Here is a 16,412-nt window from a genome sequence, read left to right as displayed (position 1 = left end):
AATTGTAAAATATAACATATATACAAAGCAAGGAAAGAAAAAACAATAGATTTCAAAGCACATGTTAACAAGAAGTTACAGAACAGATCCCAGAGTTTGTCCTGGGCTTTTCATTCCACCATCTCAGATTTTTCCTTCTAGCTGCTCCAAAACACTGAAGGCTAGAAAGAATATTAATATAATGATTTAGTAGACATACTCATTTGTTGAACCTATTTTCTCTGTTATACCTCCTCCTTCTCCTTTAATCCTTCTCCCAATCTATAGGATCTTTGGGCAATGCCTGTTTTGAGTTTTTCATGTTGCGAAGGAATGTCCACACTAAAGGATAGGGGGATAAAATTAATAGCTAGTCTTGGAGAGGCTGGTCCCTCTGGCTTTCAGGATTTACTTACCTGAGAATCCATTGGGAATTATAGGTCCCAGGAAGGCAAACCTCGTGCATGAAACCTTTATAGAGTCTCAGTTCCAGCCCCAGGTGTTCTTAAGAGTCAAGAGGAGTGATGTTGGTTGGGATTTAGCAAACCACAACAATTAGCACTATCTAACTGAAGCTTGCATAAGGATAATCTCGAGAATAGCTTCTTGAGTCCATTTTATCTCTCTTAGCCACTGATGTCTTATTTTATTACATATTTTGTAACATGTAATAACATATAATATTCTAAAAATGATGATGGTGATGAATACACAACTATGTGATGATATTGTGAGCCACTGATTGCTATGGATGGACTGTATGTGTGTGAAGATTTGTCAATAAAAATACATTTTTTAAAAGTATTGATAGAGTCCCTTGAGGGTCCAAAGGGGGATATATATATATATATATATATATATATATATATATATATATATATATATATATATATATTTATATATAAATATTGAACTATTAAACATTCCTATCTGGGAAACCCTGGGTACCCTCTCGATCACTAGGGACTCCTAAGAAAATAGGCCGAGCCCTTAATTTTGAGCCTTGCCCTTATGAAGCTTATTCTTGTAGTGGAGAAGCTAAGACTACGTATAATGAGGCCTAAGAGTTGCTTCCAGGAAACCTCTTTTGTTGCTCAGATGTGGCCACTCTCTCTAAGTCCAACTCTTCAAAGAAAATCATTACCCTACCCCCTACAGGAGACATGACATCTAGGGGTGAAAATCTCCCTGACAATGTGGGACGTAACTCCTGGGGATGAGTCTGGCACTGGCATCATGTGATCAACAGCACCTTCTGGACTAAAAAGGGGGAAAGATATGTAATAAAAAAGGACATCAGTGGCCTATATGCATTTATATAATTTGGTTGTAAGGTCTAGGAAACACCTCCTATCACAAGATTTATAAGATATCTCCCTACATTTTCTTCTAAAAGTTTCACTGTCTTAAATCTAATGTTTAAGTCTTTTATCTATTTTGAGTTAATTCTTGTAAAGGGTGTCAGATATGGATCCTCTTTCTTTCTTTTGCATATGGATATCCAGTTCTCCAAACACCATTTATTGAAGAGGCTGTTCTGTCCAAGTTAGGTTGGCTTGGCCTAACTCTGTCCCAGTTAGGTTGGCTTGATTCATTTGTCCACAGATGAGAGGGTCTATTTCTGAACACTCAATTCAATGCCATTGGTCAGTATATATATCTTTATGCCAGTACCATGCTGTTTTGACCACTATAGCTTTGTAATGTGCTTTAAAGTCAGCTAGTGTGAGACCTCCCACTTCATTTTTCTTTCTCATGATATTTTTAGCTATTCAGGGCACCCTGCCCTTCTAATTGTTTTGGTTATTGGTTTTTCTATTTCTGTAAAGTATGTTGTTGGGATTTTAATTGGTATTGCATTGAATCTATGAATCAATTTGGGTAGAATTGACATCTTAATTATATTTAATCTTCCAGTCCATGAACACAATATGAGCTTCCACTGATTCCTTTTAGCAATTTCTTATAGTTTTCTGTGTATAGGTATTTTGTATTCTTAGTTAAATTTATTCTTAACTATTTTATTCTTTTGGATGCTATTGTATATGGATTTTTTCCCTTGATTTCCTCCTCAAATTGCTCATTACTAGTGAATAGAAATACTACTGATTTTGGGGGATTGATCTTGTTTCATGCCTCTTTGCTGTACTCATTTTTTAGTTCTAGTAGCTTTGCTGTAGATTTTTCAGGATTTTCAACATATAGTATTATATCATCTGCAAGCAGTGTGAGTTTTACTTCTTTTCCAGTTTGGATGCCTTTTCTTTTCTTCTTTTCTTTTTTTTGTCCAAGTATCCTGGCTAGAACTTCCAGCACAGTGTTGAATAACAATGGAGACAGTCGAAATCCTTGTCTTGTTCCTTATCTTAGAGGGAAAACTTTCAGTCTTTCCCCAATGAGAATGATTTTAGCTGTGGTTTTTCGTATATTCATCATGTGGAGGAAATTCCCTTCTATTCTTATCCTTTGAGGCACTTTCATCAAGAAAGGATGTTGAATTTTGTCAGATGCCTTTTCTGCATCAATTAAAATGATCATGTGGTTTTTCTGCTTGACTTATTGATATAGTGTATTATGTTAATTGATTTTCTTGTGTTGTGCCAGGCTTGCATACCTGGAATAAATCCCATTTGGTCACAGTGTCTAATTCTTTTAATGTGCTGCTGGATTCAATTTGCAAGTATTTTGTTGAGGATTTTTGCATCTATATTCATTAAAGAAATTGGTCTGTAATTTCTGTTTTTGTAGTGTCTTTGTCTGGCATTGGTCTTACAGTGAAATTGGCTTCATAGAATGAGTTGGGTAGCTTTCCTTCCTCTTCAATTTTTTTGAACAGTTTGAGCAGGACTGGTACTAATTCTTTCTTGAATTCTTCATAGAATTCACATGTGAAGCCATCTGGTCCTGGCTTTCTTTTGGGGGACCTTCTTGATGGCTGATTCAATCTCTTTACTTGTGATTGGTTTGTTGAGGTCATCTATTTCTTCTCAAGCACATGATGGCTGTTCATGCCTTTCTAGGAAGTTGTCCATTTGATCTATGTTGTTTAGTTTATCAGCATATAGTTGCTCATAGTATCCTCTCATTACCTTCTTTATTTCTTCTGTGGGGTCACAGAAATAAAGTGGTTATATCTTCTCTTCCATTTCTGTATTTATTTATTTGCACCCTTCTCCTTTCTCTTTTTTTGTCAGCCATCGATTTTATTGATTTTCTCAAAGGACCAACTTAGGGTTTTGTTGATTTTTTCAATTGCTTTCAGATTATCAGTTTCATTTATTTATGCTATAATCTTCATTATTTTTTTTCTATTTGTTTGCTTCAGGATTAGTTTACTGTTTTTTCTGTAGGTCTTCCCAGTGAACAGTTAATTTCTTGATTTTTGCTCTTTCTTCTTCTTTAATATAGGTGTTTAAGACAATGAATTTCCTTCTCACCACTGCCTTTGCTACATCCCACAAATTTTGATATACTGTGTTTTCTTTTTAATCTGCTTTGAGGTATTTACTGATTTCCTTTGTAATTTCTTCCTTTATTACTGGTTGTTTAAGAGTGTGTTGCTTAGCTTCCATACATTTATAAATTTTCTGGCCCTCAGCATGTTATTGACTTCCAACTTCATTCTATTATGTTCTGAGAAAGTGTTTTGTATACTTTAAAACTATTAAAATTTACTGAGACTTGCTTTGCAACCCAGTATATGGTCTATCCTTGAGAATGACCCATAAGCACTTGAGAAAAATGTATATCCTGCTGTTGTGGGGTGTAATATTCTATAAATGTCTTTTCAGTCTAGTTCATTTATCATATTATTCAAAATCTCTGTTTCCTTATTGGTCCTCTGTGTACATGTCCTATCCATTGATGAGAGTGGGGAATTGAAGTCTCCAACTATTATGGTAGAGGTCTTTATTTTTCCCTTCAGTGTTATCAGTGTTTGCCTCATATATTTTGGACACTCTGACTAGGTGTATAAATATTTATGATTCTATGTCTTCTTGTTGAATTGTTCCTTTTATTAATACTTAATGTCTTTCTTTGTCTCTTTTATTTGTTTTATATTTGAAGTCTAATTTATCAGTAGTAGTATAGCTACCCCTGCTCTTTTCTGTTTTTTGTTTGTGTGAAATATCTTTTTTCCAACCTTTCACTTTCAATCTATTTTTGCCCTTGGTTCTAAAGTAAGTCTCCTGTAGACAGCATATAGATGGTGTGCCAGTTTGAACATATTATTTACCCTAGAAAAGCCATGTTTTAATCCTGATCCAATTTTGTGGGAGCAACCCTTTCTTTTAATCCCAATTCAATATTGTATGTAGAAGCTTTTGAATAGATAATCTCCACAAAGATGTGACTCATCCAGTTTTGGGTGTGACCTTTGCTTAGGTGGAGCTGTGACTCCACCCATTCCAGGTGGGTCTTGATTAGCTTATTGGAATCCTTTAAAAGAGTAAACATTTTTTGAGAGTCTGAAATGACAGAAATAACAGAGTGGACAGTGAAAGAGCCAGCAGAAACTTAAAAGCCAACTGAGAGAATAGAGACCTGGATGTTTGGAGATGCTTGGAGCCCAGAAGACATTGCCATGAGATGTTAAGCAGGTTAGAACCTGGAGAGAGCCAAGGGAAGCCAAGAGATGAAAGCCAGCCCTAGGGAAGCAAAGTTAGGAATGCTGAAAGGAACTTCAGAGCCCAGGAGCAAGGGACCAGCAGATGCCAGTCACATGACTACCCAGTGACAGAGGTGTTCCTGACCCATTAGCCTTCCTTGAATTAAGTGGATGCCTTAATTGGACACTTTTATAGGCTTAGAACTGTAAACTTGAAACATTAAATTCCCCTTTTTAGAAGCTGCTAAAGTTCTGGTATATCACATTCAGGCAGCTTTCAAACTAACACAGATGGGTCCTGCTTATTCATCCATTCTCTCAGTCTATGTCTTTTGATTGGAGAGTTTCATCCATTGACATTTAATGTTATTACTGTTAAGGAAACGCAATGTTTTTTTCTAACATTTTGTCTTTTGGATTTTATACATTATATTTATTTTTTTTTCCCTCTCTTACCTTTACTGATAGTCTTCATTTCTATACCCTTCTCCAGAACTCTCTCCTATCTTTTCCTATCTGCTTGTAGTGCTCCTTTTAGTATTTCTTATAGAGCCAGTCTCTTAGTCACAAATTCTCTCAGTGACTGTTCATCTGAAAATATTTTAATCTCCCCCTCATTTTTGAAGGACAATTTTGTTGGGTATAGAATTATTGGTTGGCAGTTTTTCTCTTTCAGAATCTTAAATATATTATACCACTGCCTTCTTGCGTCCATGATTTCTGCTGAGAAATCCACACTACTTTTATTGAGCTTCCCTTCTATGTGATAAATTACTTTTCTCTTGCTACTTTCAAAATTCTCTCTTTTTCTTTGACACTTGACATACTGATTAGTAAGTGTCTTGGAGTAGGTCTATTCAGATCTATTCTGTTTGGGATATGCTGCACTTCTTGGATCTGTAATTTTATGCAATTCTTTAATATCTTATGGAAATGTGTATAATTTTATGCCTTTCATAAGAGATGGGAAATTTTCAATTATTATTGTCTTCATTAGTTTTCTGCTCCTCTTTCCTTCTATTCTCCCTCTGGGATGCCCATAATATGTATATTCATGCACTTCATGCTATCATTCAACTCCCTCATATCCTGTTTATGTTTTTCCATTATTTTCTCTATCTGTTCTTTTGTGTGTAGGATTTCAGGTGTTCTGTCCTCTAGTTCACTAATCCTTCCTTCTGGCTCTTCAAATCTATTGTTGTAGGTCTTCTTTTTTTTTTTTTTTATCTCTTCTATTATGCCTTTCATTCCTGTAAGTTCTGCTATTTGCTTCTCAAACTTTTGAATTCTTCTTTATCTTTGCTCAGTATCTTCTTTATATCTCCTTCAACTCATTGATATTATTATTATTATTATTATTATTATTATTTAACATGGGCAGGCACCAGGAATCAAACCCAGGTCCTCTGGCATGGCAGGCGAGCATTCTTGCCTGCTGAGCCACCGTGGCCCCATTGACATTATTTTTGATGAGATTTTGCATGTCAGGGCAACCCGAATTAGTTGTTTCAATTCCTGTATCTCATTTGAAATGTTGGCCTTTTTCCTTTGACTGGACCATATCTTTGATTTTCCTATTTTGACTCATTATTTTTTGCTGGTATCTAGTCATTTGATTTCCTTAATTAGTTTATTCCAGAGGCTGTTTTCACTCTTTTACCTAGGGTTTTCCTGTTATATGGCTTTGTTCTCTATCTGATCTTTTCATTCAGTTCAACTTATTCTAAACCTCTAGCATAGATTCTGTTTGATCAGAATTTTTTAGTTCTTGTTTTATGTTTCTTGCCCTGCCTTTATGGGGCTTTATTTGGAGGAGGGTTTCCTCAGTTATTATTGACCCCAGTCAGATTTTCACATACTAGACAGGCCCATGTCTCAGGAGGAGAGAGTAGCCAGTACCATGTTTCCTTGAGGGTGAGAGCCGGCAGGCTGTCAGACTTTCCTATGAAGCCTCTAGAGTCTGTGCTATTCCTATTCTGTCCAGCATGTTATACTTGCCTGAGGCTTCCCACCAGGGTAAAGTGAAGTGGCCCCTTTAATTTCAGCAGCCTCTTCCTACTGGGGGTGTGGTTGAGACCCAGGGTGAGGTAGAGAACTGGCTTTGATCCTATTTTCCAGCCCCTGGGGCCTGTATTTCCTGAAGGAAGGCCTCCATTTCAGCTGTGCACTGCCACTCTTTTCTCGGTTAAGTTCCACCCTTTAGGTAATTGTCCCCATCCATCTGATTATTTACTTTGCCTCTCAGACATGCCTTAATTCCTCCCTGGCCTGGGGCAGTGCTGGAACCTGAGAGTGCTTGCAGCTCTATCCAGTGAACTGCTAAGAAGATTAAAAAAAAGAGAAAAGTCTTTTCACACCAGGACCCCCACTCTCCAGGTTTGCCAATCAAAAACAACAGTTGGCACATGGCTGTATGTGTCCCCAGGATTTATATGTCCCTTTTTTGGGGGGGCCAGCCCCTTTCCAGAATTTTGTGCTGTACAACTAAAAAAAGTTGTTTTTATTTTATTTTCCATCAGCCCAGCCCCTCTCTGGTAGAGTGAAAACTCCTGGCTCCTTTCGTGCTTATTCCAAGTTCATCTGTGCCTGGGGCCTGTTTTCAGCAGTCTGACTTTGTTAATGAATTCCACAATTGGAGCTTGTTGAGCTAACTCCTTGCTACTAGTAAAGTCTGTTTTCTTTCCCTTTGGGGAACCAGCCTACTGTGCCCATGGGGGGTAGGGCACTGGTCTCTGCAGCTTGGGAGATTTGCAATCTGTGTGGGATCTCAGCCGTTCCACCTGTTCCAGGCTGGTGTATGATGTGTGTCCAGTCACTGATGTCCTTCCAGCAGTTGTTCCATACAGTTCCTGGCTATTTACTAGGTGCTCTGGGGGATGAATTAAATTCCACACCTCACTATGCTGCCATTTTGCCCTGCCTCCATACCAATACTTTTACTTAGCAGCTCACCATAGTCTGGGATGTATCCAGGAATTATATTAAGCTATACAGAATTACAAGGCCTCATTCTTGTTTTGGACTCCAGGAGCTTGGGTTGTTTAAATGAGTTATCCAGACAGGTTGATTTAGACTGTGTGTTACAGAAAATTTAGGTTCTAGACAGAATAAGCCTCTCTGCCTTTGGTCTCATATAGTTAGTGAAGGTCTAGAGTACATACAGTATCATCTTTTACCCTGCATTCTAATTTGTCTTAGAGTCAGCCAGGTTGGCTGCGTTTTCAACTCTAATTGAGGCCTGATCTCTTTTTCAGTAACTTTAACTGTTATTATATATAAATATACTAACTTACAGGGCTGTAGCACTCCATTTTGGGGTCTTAGGTGTTACAAAGTTTCAGGGAAATACCAGTTGATACATATACGACTTAGTGTCTCAGAATCTAGAAATACATTTTCAACTTCAGACTAAATGTGGCTGCTATATGGACTTACAATCTAGGCTCCCATTTTCTTATAAGTATTTTTCAGAGGGAGAACTTAGCATATTTATTCTTTTGCTTCTGGCACCACACATTATTCCAAAGGTTTATTCAGATACTGTATGATTTTGCTATTATGACTCTGGTAATGGTAATCTCAGAGGTTACAATGTAGACTATAGTAGGCTTAGAGGTACACAAAAGCTAGAGATGGAGGGAAGGCTACCCAAAGTGTTTGAATCTAAATGCAAAGGAATAGATAGAAGTGACGGTAACTAATTAGAGGTTTATAAGTAACATTGCCATATTGAAGGTGAACATGATGGAAAGAGGATGTATAGTGCCATGTATCCCACTAATTAAATTTATAGTTATAAATAAGTTCTTACATGAACTATTTCAATGGTTAGATAGTGGAAAATGAGTTAATAATAGAGGGATGTATGGGGAAAACTAAAAATGCATGCTATGGCCAATAGTTAAATGGAAGACATCAACAGTACCACAGCACTACCAGAGACAACTAATTGGGGGCAAGGGTGAAGAGACAAGTTTTATGGGGTAGTTTTGATTTAATAGTTGGTGACATTGTGTTTGACAGTTCTTTGTCATTATGGACTGATGAAAATTGTCTAAAATTGAGAGTCCTACTGATTGCTCAACAAAGCAAGGATACTGTAAGACATGGTTTGCATATTTTAGACATTACCCATGGTGCTCAATAGATGGAGGGAGCCAAAAGATACAATGACTGAGAAGCGCAGTGGCAAACAGTGACACATTTATATGATGGAATATGGTGTGGCTACAAAAAGGAAGAATGTCAAGAGGTAATTTGATTATTATAATCATTCAACAATTCATCACTAGCAAAGTGCTAATCCAAACTAACACTAGACATTCTTCGTACAGATATACATAATTCAACTTTGTCATTTTTTGATATCTTTATCAAAGGTCAGGAATTACTATATTGTTTACCTCAATTAATACCAGAAATGAGTTCAAATGAGTAAAAAGTTATGTCCTACCTGATGTTTTCAATTCAAATAAGTCATGAAATTTCATATTCTAATGGTATCCATTTCATTTAGCCTAGCTGACCTTTCTTTATATTCTAGGATAAATTCCAAAGTTGGGTCAATCCAACTTTCTGCCTCCCTGCTTTTCCATTTAAACTGCTGGCCTAGTGAGAAAAATCTACCCAATAAAGTTACCTGAAGAAGTTATCATAAAATCAATATAATACTTTTATCCTCAAACTTTTTTGAGTTTTTCTATCTTTAGTGCTTGGTAGAGGTTAAGAAATGTATGCTGACATTATCAGTTAATTTAGGTTTAAGACACACAAATAAATTTCAATTTCAAGTTCTTGTAGATTAGATGAGATATATCATATTGGGTAAAATTGATACCAAAAACATCCCTGTGAATTAATTGAATATATTCAGTATTAGAAAATATGAGGATGCATTCTTCATTTCTTATGCTGACCAAGGCAAAGAAGTCAAGAGCATAATATTAAATCCTATTACTGTGAAGTCATTAATAGGGAAAGACATTTCTTATTTTAAAAAAATATTATGAGTATATTTTGATTCAGTTGATTTTTTCATTGGTGTGGTGTGGCTACTGAATGGGCAAATCAGTAATATCAGATTGGATACAAATAAGGGAAAACTCACTAGTTATCTGTGGGTTAATCCCAAAATGGGAAATTCATGTTTAGATTGGGGGCTGAAGGAAGTAGTAAGGAGTCAATAGCAAGATTTCTGGCTAAAAAATCAAATAAGTTAACTGATTCCATCTTAAATCACTTTGATTTTCTGTAAAAGAATATCAACAAAGAAATAATTTCTACAGAATGGGCAAATAAGTAATGTCATATTGGAAGCAAATAAGGGAAAATTTACTAGTTATCTCTGGGTTAATCTCAAAATGTGAAATTTATATTGGGATTGGGGACTGAAAGAAGTAGTAAGGAGCCAAGAGCAAGATTTCTGGCTAAAGAGTCAAACAAGTTAATTCATTCCATTTTAAATCACTTTGATTTTCTGGAAAAGAATATCAGCAAAGAAATAATTTCATAAAGCCAACACGTTTTGGGAAATTAACTGGAGATGTTGATAATAACTAAAAAATAAACTGGAAAATTATTCCTAAAATAAAACCCAAATCATACTCCCACTTAGGTTCAGAAACATTGAAACTGAGCTGCTGTTATACAGAACTCAGAGAAAATTTCAACTCTGAAGTGGGTGAGGATATTAGCAAGGGTCTTAACTGAGAAAGTAATGTGGTTGCTAAGTAATTAGGTTGCTAACTATACTTGCTAAGAAAAGAGAATTAACAGATTCAGAAAATTACAATAATTGAGTCTGAATGAAAGAAAAGTATTAATTATTATTTCAAAAACATGCAGAGTTTAGTCCTGGACAGAGGGCATGGTTAGAATGGTTTGATTAGGTGCCCTGATAAGGAATACTGATTACAACTAAGTGTTCAGATACAAGCAGTGATATTTCAAATCATTTTACTCCATGAGTGCAGGGTCATCAGTTTTAGTAAAACAACAACAACAGCAAAAAAAACCACAATAAATCAGATTAATGATGTATCATAGTATGGATGAGAAAATAGGCAAATAAAGATAAACATTAAATTATGCTAGAGCCTCTGGCTTCTTTTTTTATTTTTTCAAAATAATTCTGATTCTTCAATAACTAATTAGCAATATTAAGGTAAAACTAATAGACCATTAATGAATAAAACACTCTTCTCTGATTTAGCTTCTCTAACTCTTTCCTTATAAATTGACTCTGCCCCACTTGGCAGAGACCACTGGGCAATTGGGGAGTGGAAACTGTAGTTCTAGAAACAGCTGAGTTGATGATTTAGGATTTAATTGTGGTATAGTATTCACTCATTCAACATATTTTTAGCTCCTATTATGTGATGTTTTAGGCATGGAGCCACAGAACTCACATTCCGTTTGGGAAATAAATAGATGCATAATGGTAGGGTGTCCTTCAGATGGCAATAAGAGTGCTAAAAAATGTAAAAAGGTAGACTGGAATGGCGAGGTACATTTTATATAGAGATGCCAGAATAGGCCTGTCTTTAAAGGCAACTTTTGAGCAAAAACCTAAATGATGTGAAGAAAAGAGCCAAGTGGTTATCTTAGAAGAACATTCCAGACAGATGTAACATGTTTATTACAAGTGCGAGGAAAGTTGAGCACATAACCACAGTCATCTGAAGTAATTTTTACATGGCAAGGGTTATGTTGGTCTAGCCAAATGCTGGTGCATGTATTGAAAAGAAAACAGGAGTATATTGATTACTTCTTTGTTTGGTATATTATGAATTCATTTTATCCCTGGTGGTTTTTTGCTGCCACTGAAAACTCCTGTCATGAGTTTTGTGTAATCTGGGAGTTAAAATAAATGTTAATATCTTAAACCTATCATAAATGGGGATTTATTTCACATAATGCACTATAACTAAGATAGTTTTTACGTATAATACATTTATGGTTTCCAATAAATTTGCTAATATCTATCTTTTTTTTTTTTTTTTGGCATGGGCAGGCACCAGGAATCGAACCCGGGTCTCTGGCATGGCAGGTGAGAACTCTGCTGAGCCACCATGGCCCACCCCATCATTTTTTACTAGTTCTTTCCTACTGATTTTCATTCTGGTGAGGGAGTGAGGGCTCCTTGAACAAAACATAACCAGACTATAAGGTCAGTGTGAGTGGGTCCTGTGCTTTCTTGTTATGCTGTAGTTCCAACATCTAGCACACTTCTGTTGTAATAGTAGGCCCTCAGTAAACAATTGTTGATGAGTTAAAAAAGAAAAAAATGAATATTTAGATGTTGAAGTCAAAGACTATGATTAAAGAGTATGGAGGAAAATCTGTGTCTTTAAAAGATATATACTCTAACAAGAGTGATTACTTACTTAGTCAGGTTTATTTCTTTAAGTATTTGAAATTTATTTAATGACTTTATTAATAACTACTCAAATAAGACCATATTTCTGACAAGAAATATCATCTAAAGGGGAAGGTGCATTTTAAAAGGATTTTACTCTTCTAAAACCAACACATGAATCTATCCTTAAGCTAGTAACCATAAAGTCATAGAACTGGTTCATCAAAGAGCTGGAAAGTCAAGGTAAGAGATATGAACATGTATCATATCATCATCACCGAGAATTAAACTATTTATACCTTCTCAAAGCACTTTTGTGTCAACCTCATGACAGAGATAGAACAGATGGCTGATACACCTTCCTTTAAAGACAAGGAAAATGAAACAGGGAGACTGGGTGGCTTCATCAAGTTCACATTTATCCAGAGAGGAGTTGGGATTAATTTATAAATCTTTCTACTCTACAAATTCTCTTAATTGTGTTATTTTGGGCACGTCATTTTACCTGTGCATTGTTCTCCTAGCTGCAAAATGAGGATAATAGATTAGGCTGATAATCGTGTTGTCATAAGGATAAAATAAGATATTACAAGTGTTAATATACAGATTTAATAACACTGACAACTAAATAATACTGAAGTGCTTTGAAATGTAGAACAGCCATCACAATGCATAGTGGATAAGAGAAGGATGCTAGAGTCAGCAGGCCTAAGTTCAGATCCTAGCTTGACCATTTACAATTTGATCTTGGGCAATAATTTAACATTCCTAACACTCAGTTTTCTCATCTGTAAAGGGCAATATTAATATCTAACGTGCCAAGTTATTGCAGGGATCAAATGAGATAACATATCTAAAGTGCTTTGCCCATTCATTGTCTGGTACATGGTAAACACTCAACAAACACTAACTATTGGTACAATTATTTGTATTTCAGTTTGATTGAATCAGGTACCATTAAGCTATTTTATTTTTCATATGATGATATTGAAAGCAGAGGTACTCTCATTAATATGATTTAGAGGGCAAAAATAAATGTCCCATCCCACTCTAAAAACATCTTCTTAAGTAACTACTGAACTACCTGAAATTTCCATGGGTATTTCTATGGGTAGATATTTCCTCAGGAGTCAAATGAATGTTATTTTCTTTCTGGCTTTTTGAAGCTTGCTGTGCAATTTTGAGGGGTGTCTCATTGATTAGACATTAATCTTTTACTTTGCAAAATGAGGAGTTCAACTAGATTGTATAAATAACTTAGAATCATGGATTTCTTTCCAAGTTAAGGCATGAAAAGAATTTAAATAAGTTTCACCCTGGAAAGACAGTAGAAACATAATCAGCTCCTGAGCATAAATTAATTTATCTTAGCAAAATACATGTCTCTAAGGAGTGGGCAACTTAGAGCGGAGAGACTGCAAAGGTAAAGCTCTAAGTATGGGATAGTGCCTAGAATTACATCCTTAGAGGTGCAGCTCACTCACCATCTTCTCCTTAAAACTCGCCTTTTCCCCAAGAATATTCTCTTAGGACATTTGGAACTCTTCTATCGTATCTAATACGTTTCTTCGTAGGTGTAGCATCTTTGAGAATGGGGCATGTATCTTACTATTCCTAATATCCCCAATAACATCCAGCAACTTTCAAGGTATTCAATAAAGATTAGCTGTTTAAACAAAGGACTGGGAGACTAAGACAGAATCTTCAGCAGACAAGAAAAGCACGAGTTCATTGGGTATTTAGAGAAAAAAGTGCTAAGCAAGGCTAGGAAACAACTGAAAAACAAACTTCCTCATGATCAGCATTTTAATGGTAGTCCTTTATAACCTTTTACAGAAACTTGCATTTGCACAGAATTAGAAAAATGACAGGCACATTTTAAAGTCACTTTTGAACAAATCCCCTTTCCTCCAGACAGTGATAGGTTGTGTCTTACCGACTCTCCTTTATCTCCTTTCGGACCAGGTGAACCTGGAGTTCCGGGCAATCCTGCTTCTCCCTGAGGAAAAATGGATTTCTGTATTATCAAAGTTCTGCCATATTGATCCAAAGGCAAATCATGAATAGACATGGAATGACAATAGTGAGATAAAGCCTTTCCTCTCCTCTGGGCTGGTGCTGGCCCCTCTGCTGCAGCGCCCTCTATCCCTTTGTTCCGCAGATGCCCCCATGTCAGCACTGGGGTTGGCATCATCTCCTGCAGGAGCGCTCCCTTGGCCTGGGTGCCGTGCTTCTCCTCCAGGCCCCGTGCACCCTGTGTCTACCCTTCTCATGGAGCTTACTTACTAGACCGTGTTAGTCACTGGAGGAAATGGAAGGTTCCTCTAAGCTTTCTGCCCTAATCCCAGCCCCATTACTCTGGTCAGGAGGTGACTATTTAGCAGGATGGATCAAGTCAAAAGGCATTAATTAGGCCACAGTGCTAGAGGATGCTCTGCTCTAGGAACTAGCCAAGCTCTCCCTTTCTTCTTTTCTTTTCTCAGTGAGGGGCATAGGAAAAAAACACCAAAGGGTCATTTAGCCTATTTTTAGAGTAGGTCTTCTGGCTGTCATTAAGAATCACAAAAGAAGTCCACAAGTCCAGGCTCCCTGACCAGACCATGCTGAGGCAGGAAGCAAATTCTCACACAATTACAGAGTTACTCTGTATATTCCCCATAGAACTTGGGGTGGCTGACTGAAAGTTTGGGAATACTGGACAATTAAAATCTCCACACAAGAAAGAAACACCATATCTTTGGTATGTTTGAAAATATCTTTGTGTATGTTTGTTCCCTCAATTGTGAATTTCCAGAACTGAAGCCTAATCCCAGCATATATTAAATACTCAATACTTGTCTATTGTACAGGTGTTTCCTCCCTTCATCTTTCAGTTCATTCCAATTCACATCCTGGAAGGAAGGTCAGATGGGCAGATCCATCCAGGTAAAAATCTAGGAAACTGTATCCCCAATTCCCTCCGGTTAACCCACAATGTATGAGTTAGGCATTTGAGTCAATTAGCATGGTAGGAAAGTATACATTCTCTGTACCAGATGCCACCTTCAAGGAATCTGGCTCACTCTCTGGAGTGACTATGCAGTGATCATAGTTTAAAACCAGTGTACCTTGTTTGGAACACACTGGCACTGGTACTGGTCTTCAAGTCCGTGCTTTGCTGGCAGATATGCAGACATCTTGCTGGCATGAGTGGTTATCGATGACGATGCTGTACTTCCAAAGTCACCCTCCTCTGGGCACTAAGATTCAAAATGAGGCTTTAGGGAATAGGGCCAATTCCAAACATTTTGACAATTCAAACACTGCCCCCAACCAAATAAGCAAAAGCTGGGATTGCCTGCAAGAACTGCTTTCTTACAAACCAAAAGTTGACAACACTGTGTGAAAGTTATCACATCTTTGCTCTTTAACTGTCTTCTGTTTTATTACACTAATTATACATAAGAAATCTATGAATTTTTAGCCTGGAATTCTACAGCTATATTAGCGACATTATCACAAGTATAGTAGTAACCAATTTTTTGCAATAATTGCATCACAATAGAATAATTTGTTTAAATAATATGTGTATGTCTTTTGAGAACAAAATTTAAATAAAAGCATGGAATTTGAACTTTTAAAACCATTTACTTTGAAAAAAATTGAAAAATCATATGAAATAGAAAATAATTTTACATTCTAAGATGATACAATTTATCAAAATATAGTTTACTCTACTTCAGTATTCTTTAAAGACATTAAAAAGGTCTTGGGCGGGCCACAGTGGCTCAGCAGGTAAGAATGCTTGCCTGCCTGCCATGCCCAAGGACCCGGGTTCGATTCCCAGTACCTGCCCATGTAAAAAAAAAAAAAAAAAAGGGTCCCTACTGCAATAGACAAACGGTGAATTCTTTTATTTATCTTGTGGATTCAGAACATGCTGGACAATATGAAGTGAAATTTGAAGCTTAGTAGTGAACTTTTTTTTTCCTCTCTAAAGATTAACCCAGATGGAGAGTCTGGAAGAGGATAAATGCACCCTTTCTTCTCAACACCATTTACGAGGCCCCCTCACCATAGTTTAAGATTCTGAATTTGCAATTTCAAGGAAACAAAGCACTAGGGGAAAGGATTCACATATTACTTTGTTCCTTTTTTTTTTCACATATTATTTTGTACACTACAAATTATGTATGCATGGAAAATATTGGTAGGATATCAAACTAAAAGCTTATTAGTGGTTATCTACCGTGGTGAGATCACGACCAGTATTTATTTTCTGTGAATTCATCCGTATTTTCCACATTTTCTATTATAAATGTGTATTATTTTCATGACAAAAAATTTACAAGTGGTTAGCATTGAGAACAGCAACAAAAACAACTATAAAAAACTAACAAAGATAGCACCCAGAAATACTGTGACTAGTTTCCTATTTTTACCGTTAGTTCTTTCACATCAGCTCTCTCCAGACTTAATGATTTAGTT

General features: G+C 36.4%; 1 protein-coding gene across 1 annotated transcript in view; it reads right to left on the bottom strand.

Annotated features, from left to right (window-relative positions):
* The window catches only part of COL19A1 (collagen type XIX alpha 1 chain), a 365,439-nt gene that overhangs the window by 265,708 nt on the left and 83,319 nt on the right, over positions 1–16,412 (bottom strand). The window contains exons 8-9 of the mRNA XM_077162192.1: positions 15,053–15,184; positions 13,882–13,944 (exon numbers count right to left, since the gene is read on the bottom strand). Of these exons, the coding sequence (XP_077018307.1) occupies positions 13,882–13,944; positions 15,053–15,184 (195 nt within the window). The remainder of the gene's footprint in view (positions 1–13,881; positions 13,945–15,052; positions 15,185–16,412) is intronic.

Source organism: Tamandua tetradactyla, chromosome 5 (genome assembly GCF_023851605.1).
Source record: "Tamandua tetradactyla isolate mTamTet1 chromosome 5, mTamTet1.pri, whole genome shotgun sequence".
NCBI lineage: Eukaryota > Metazoa > Chordata > Mammalia > Pilosa > Myrmecophagidae > Tamandua > Tamandua tetradactyla.
This window is presented reverse-complemented; position numbering and strand designations above follow the sequence as displayed.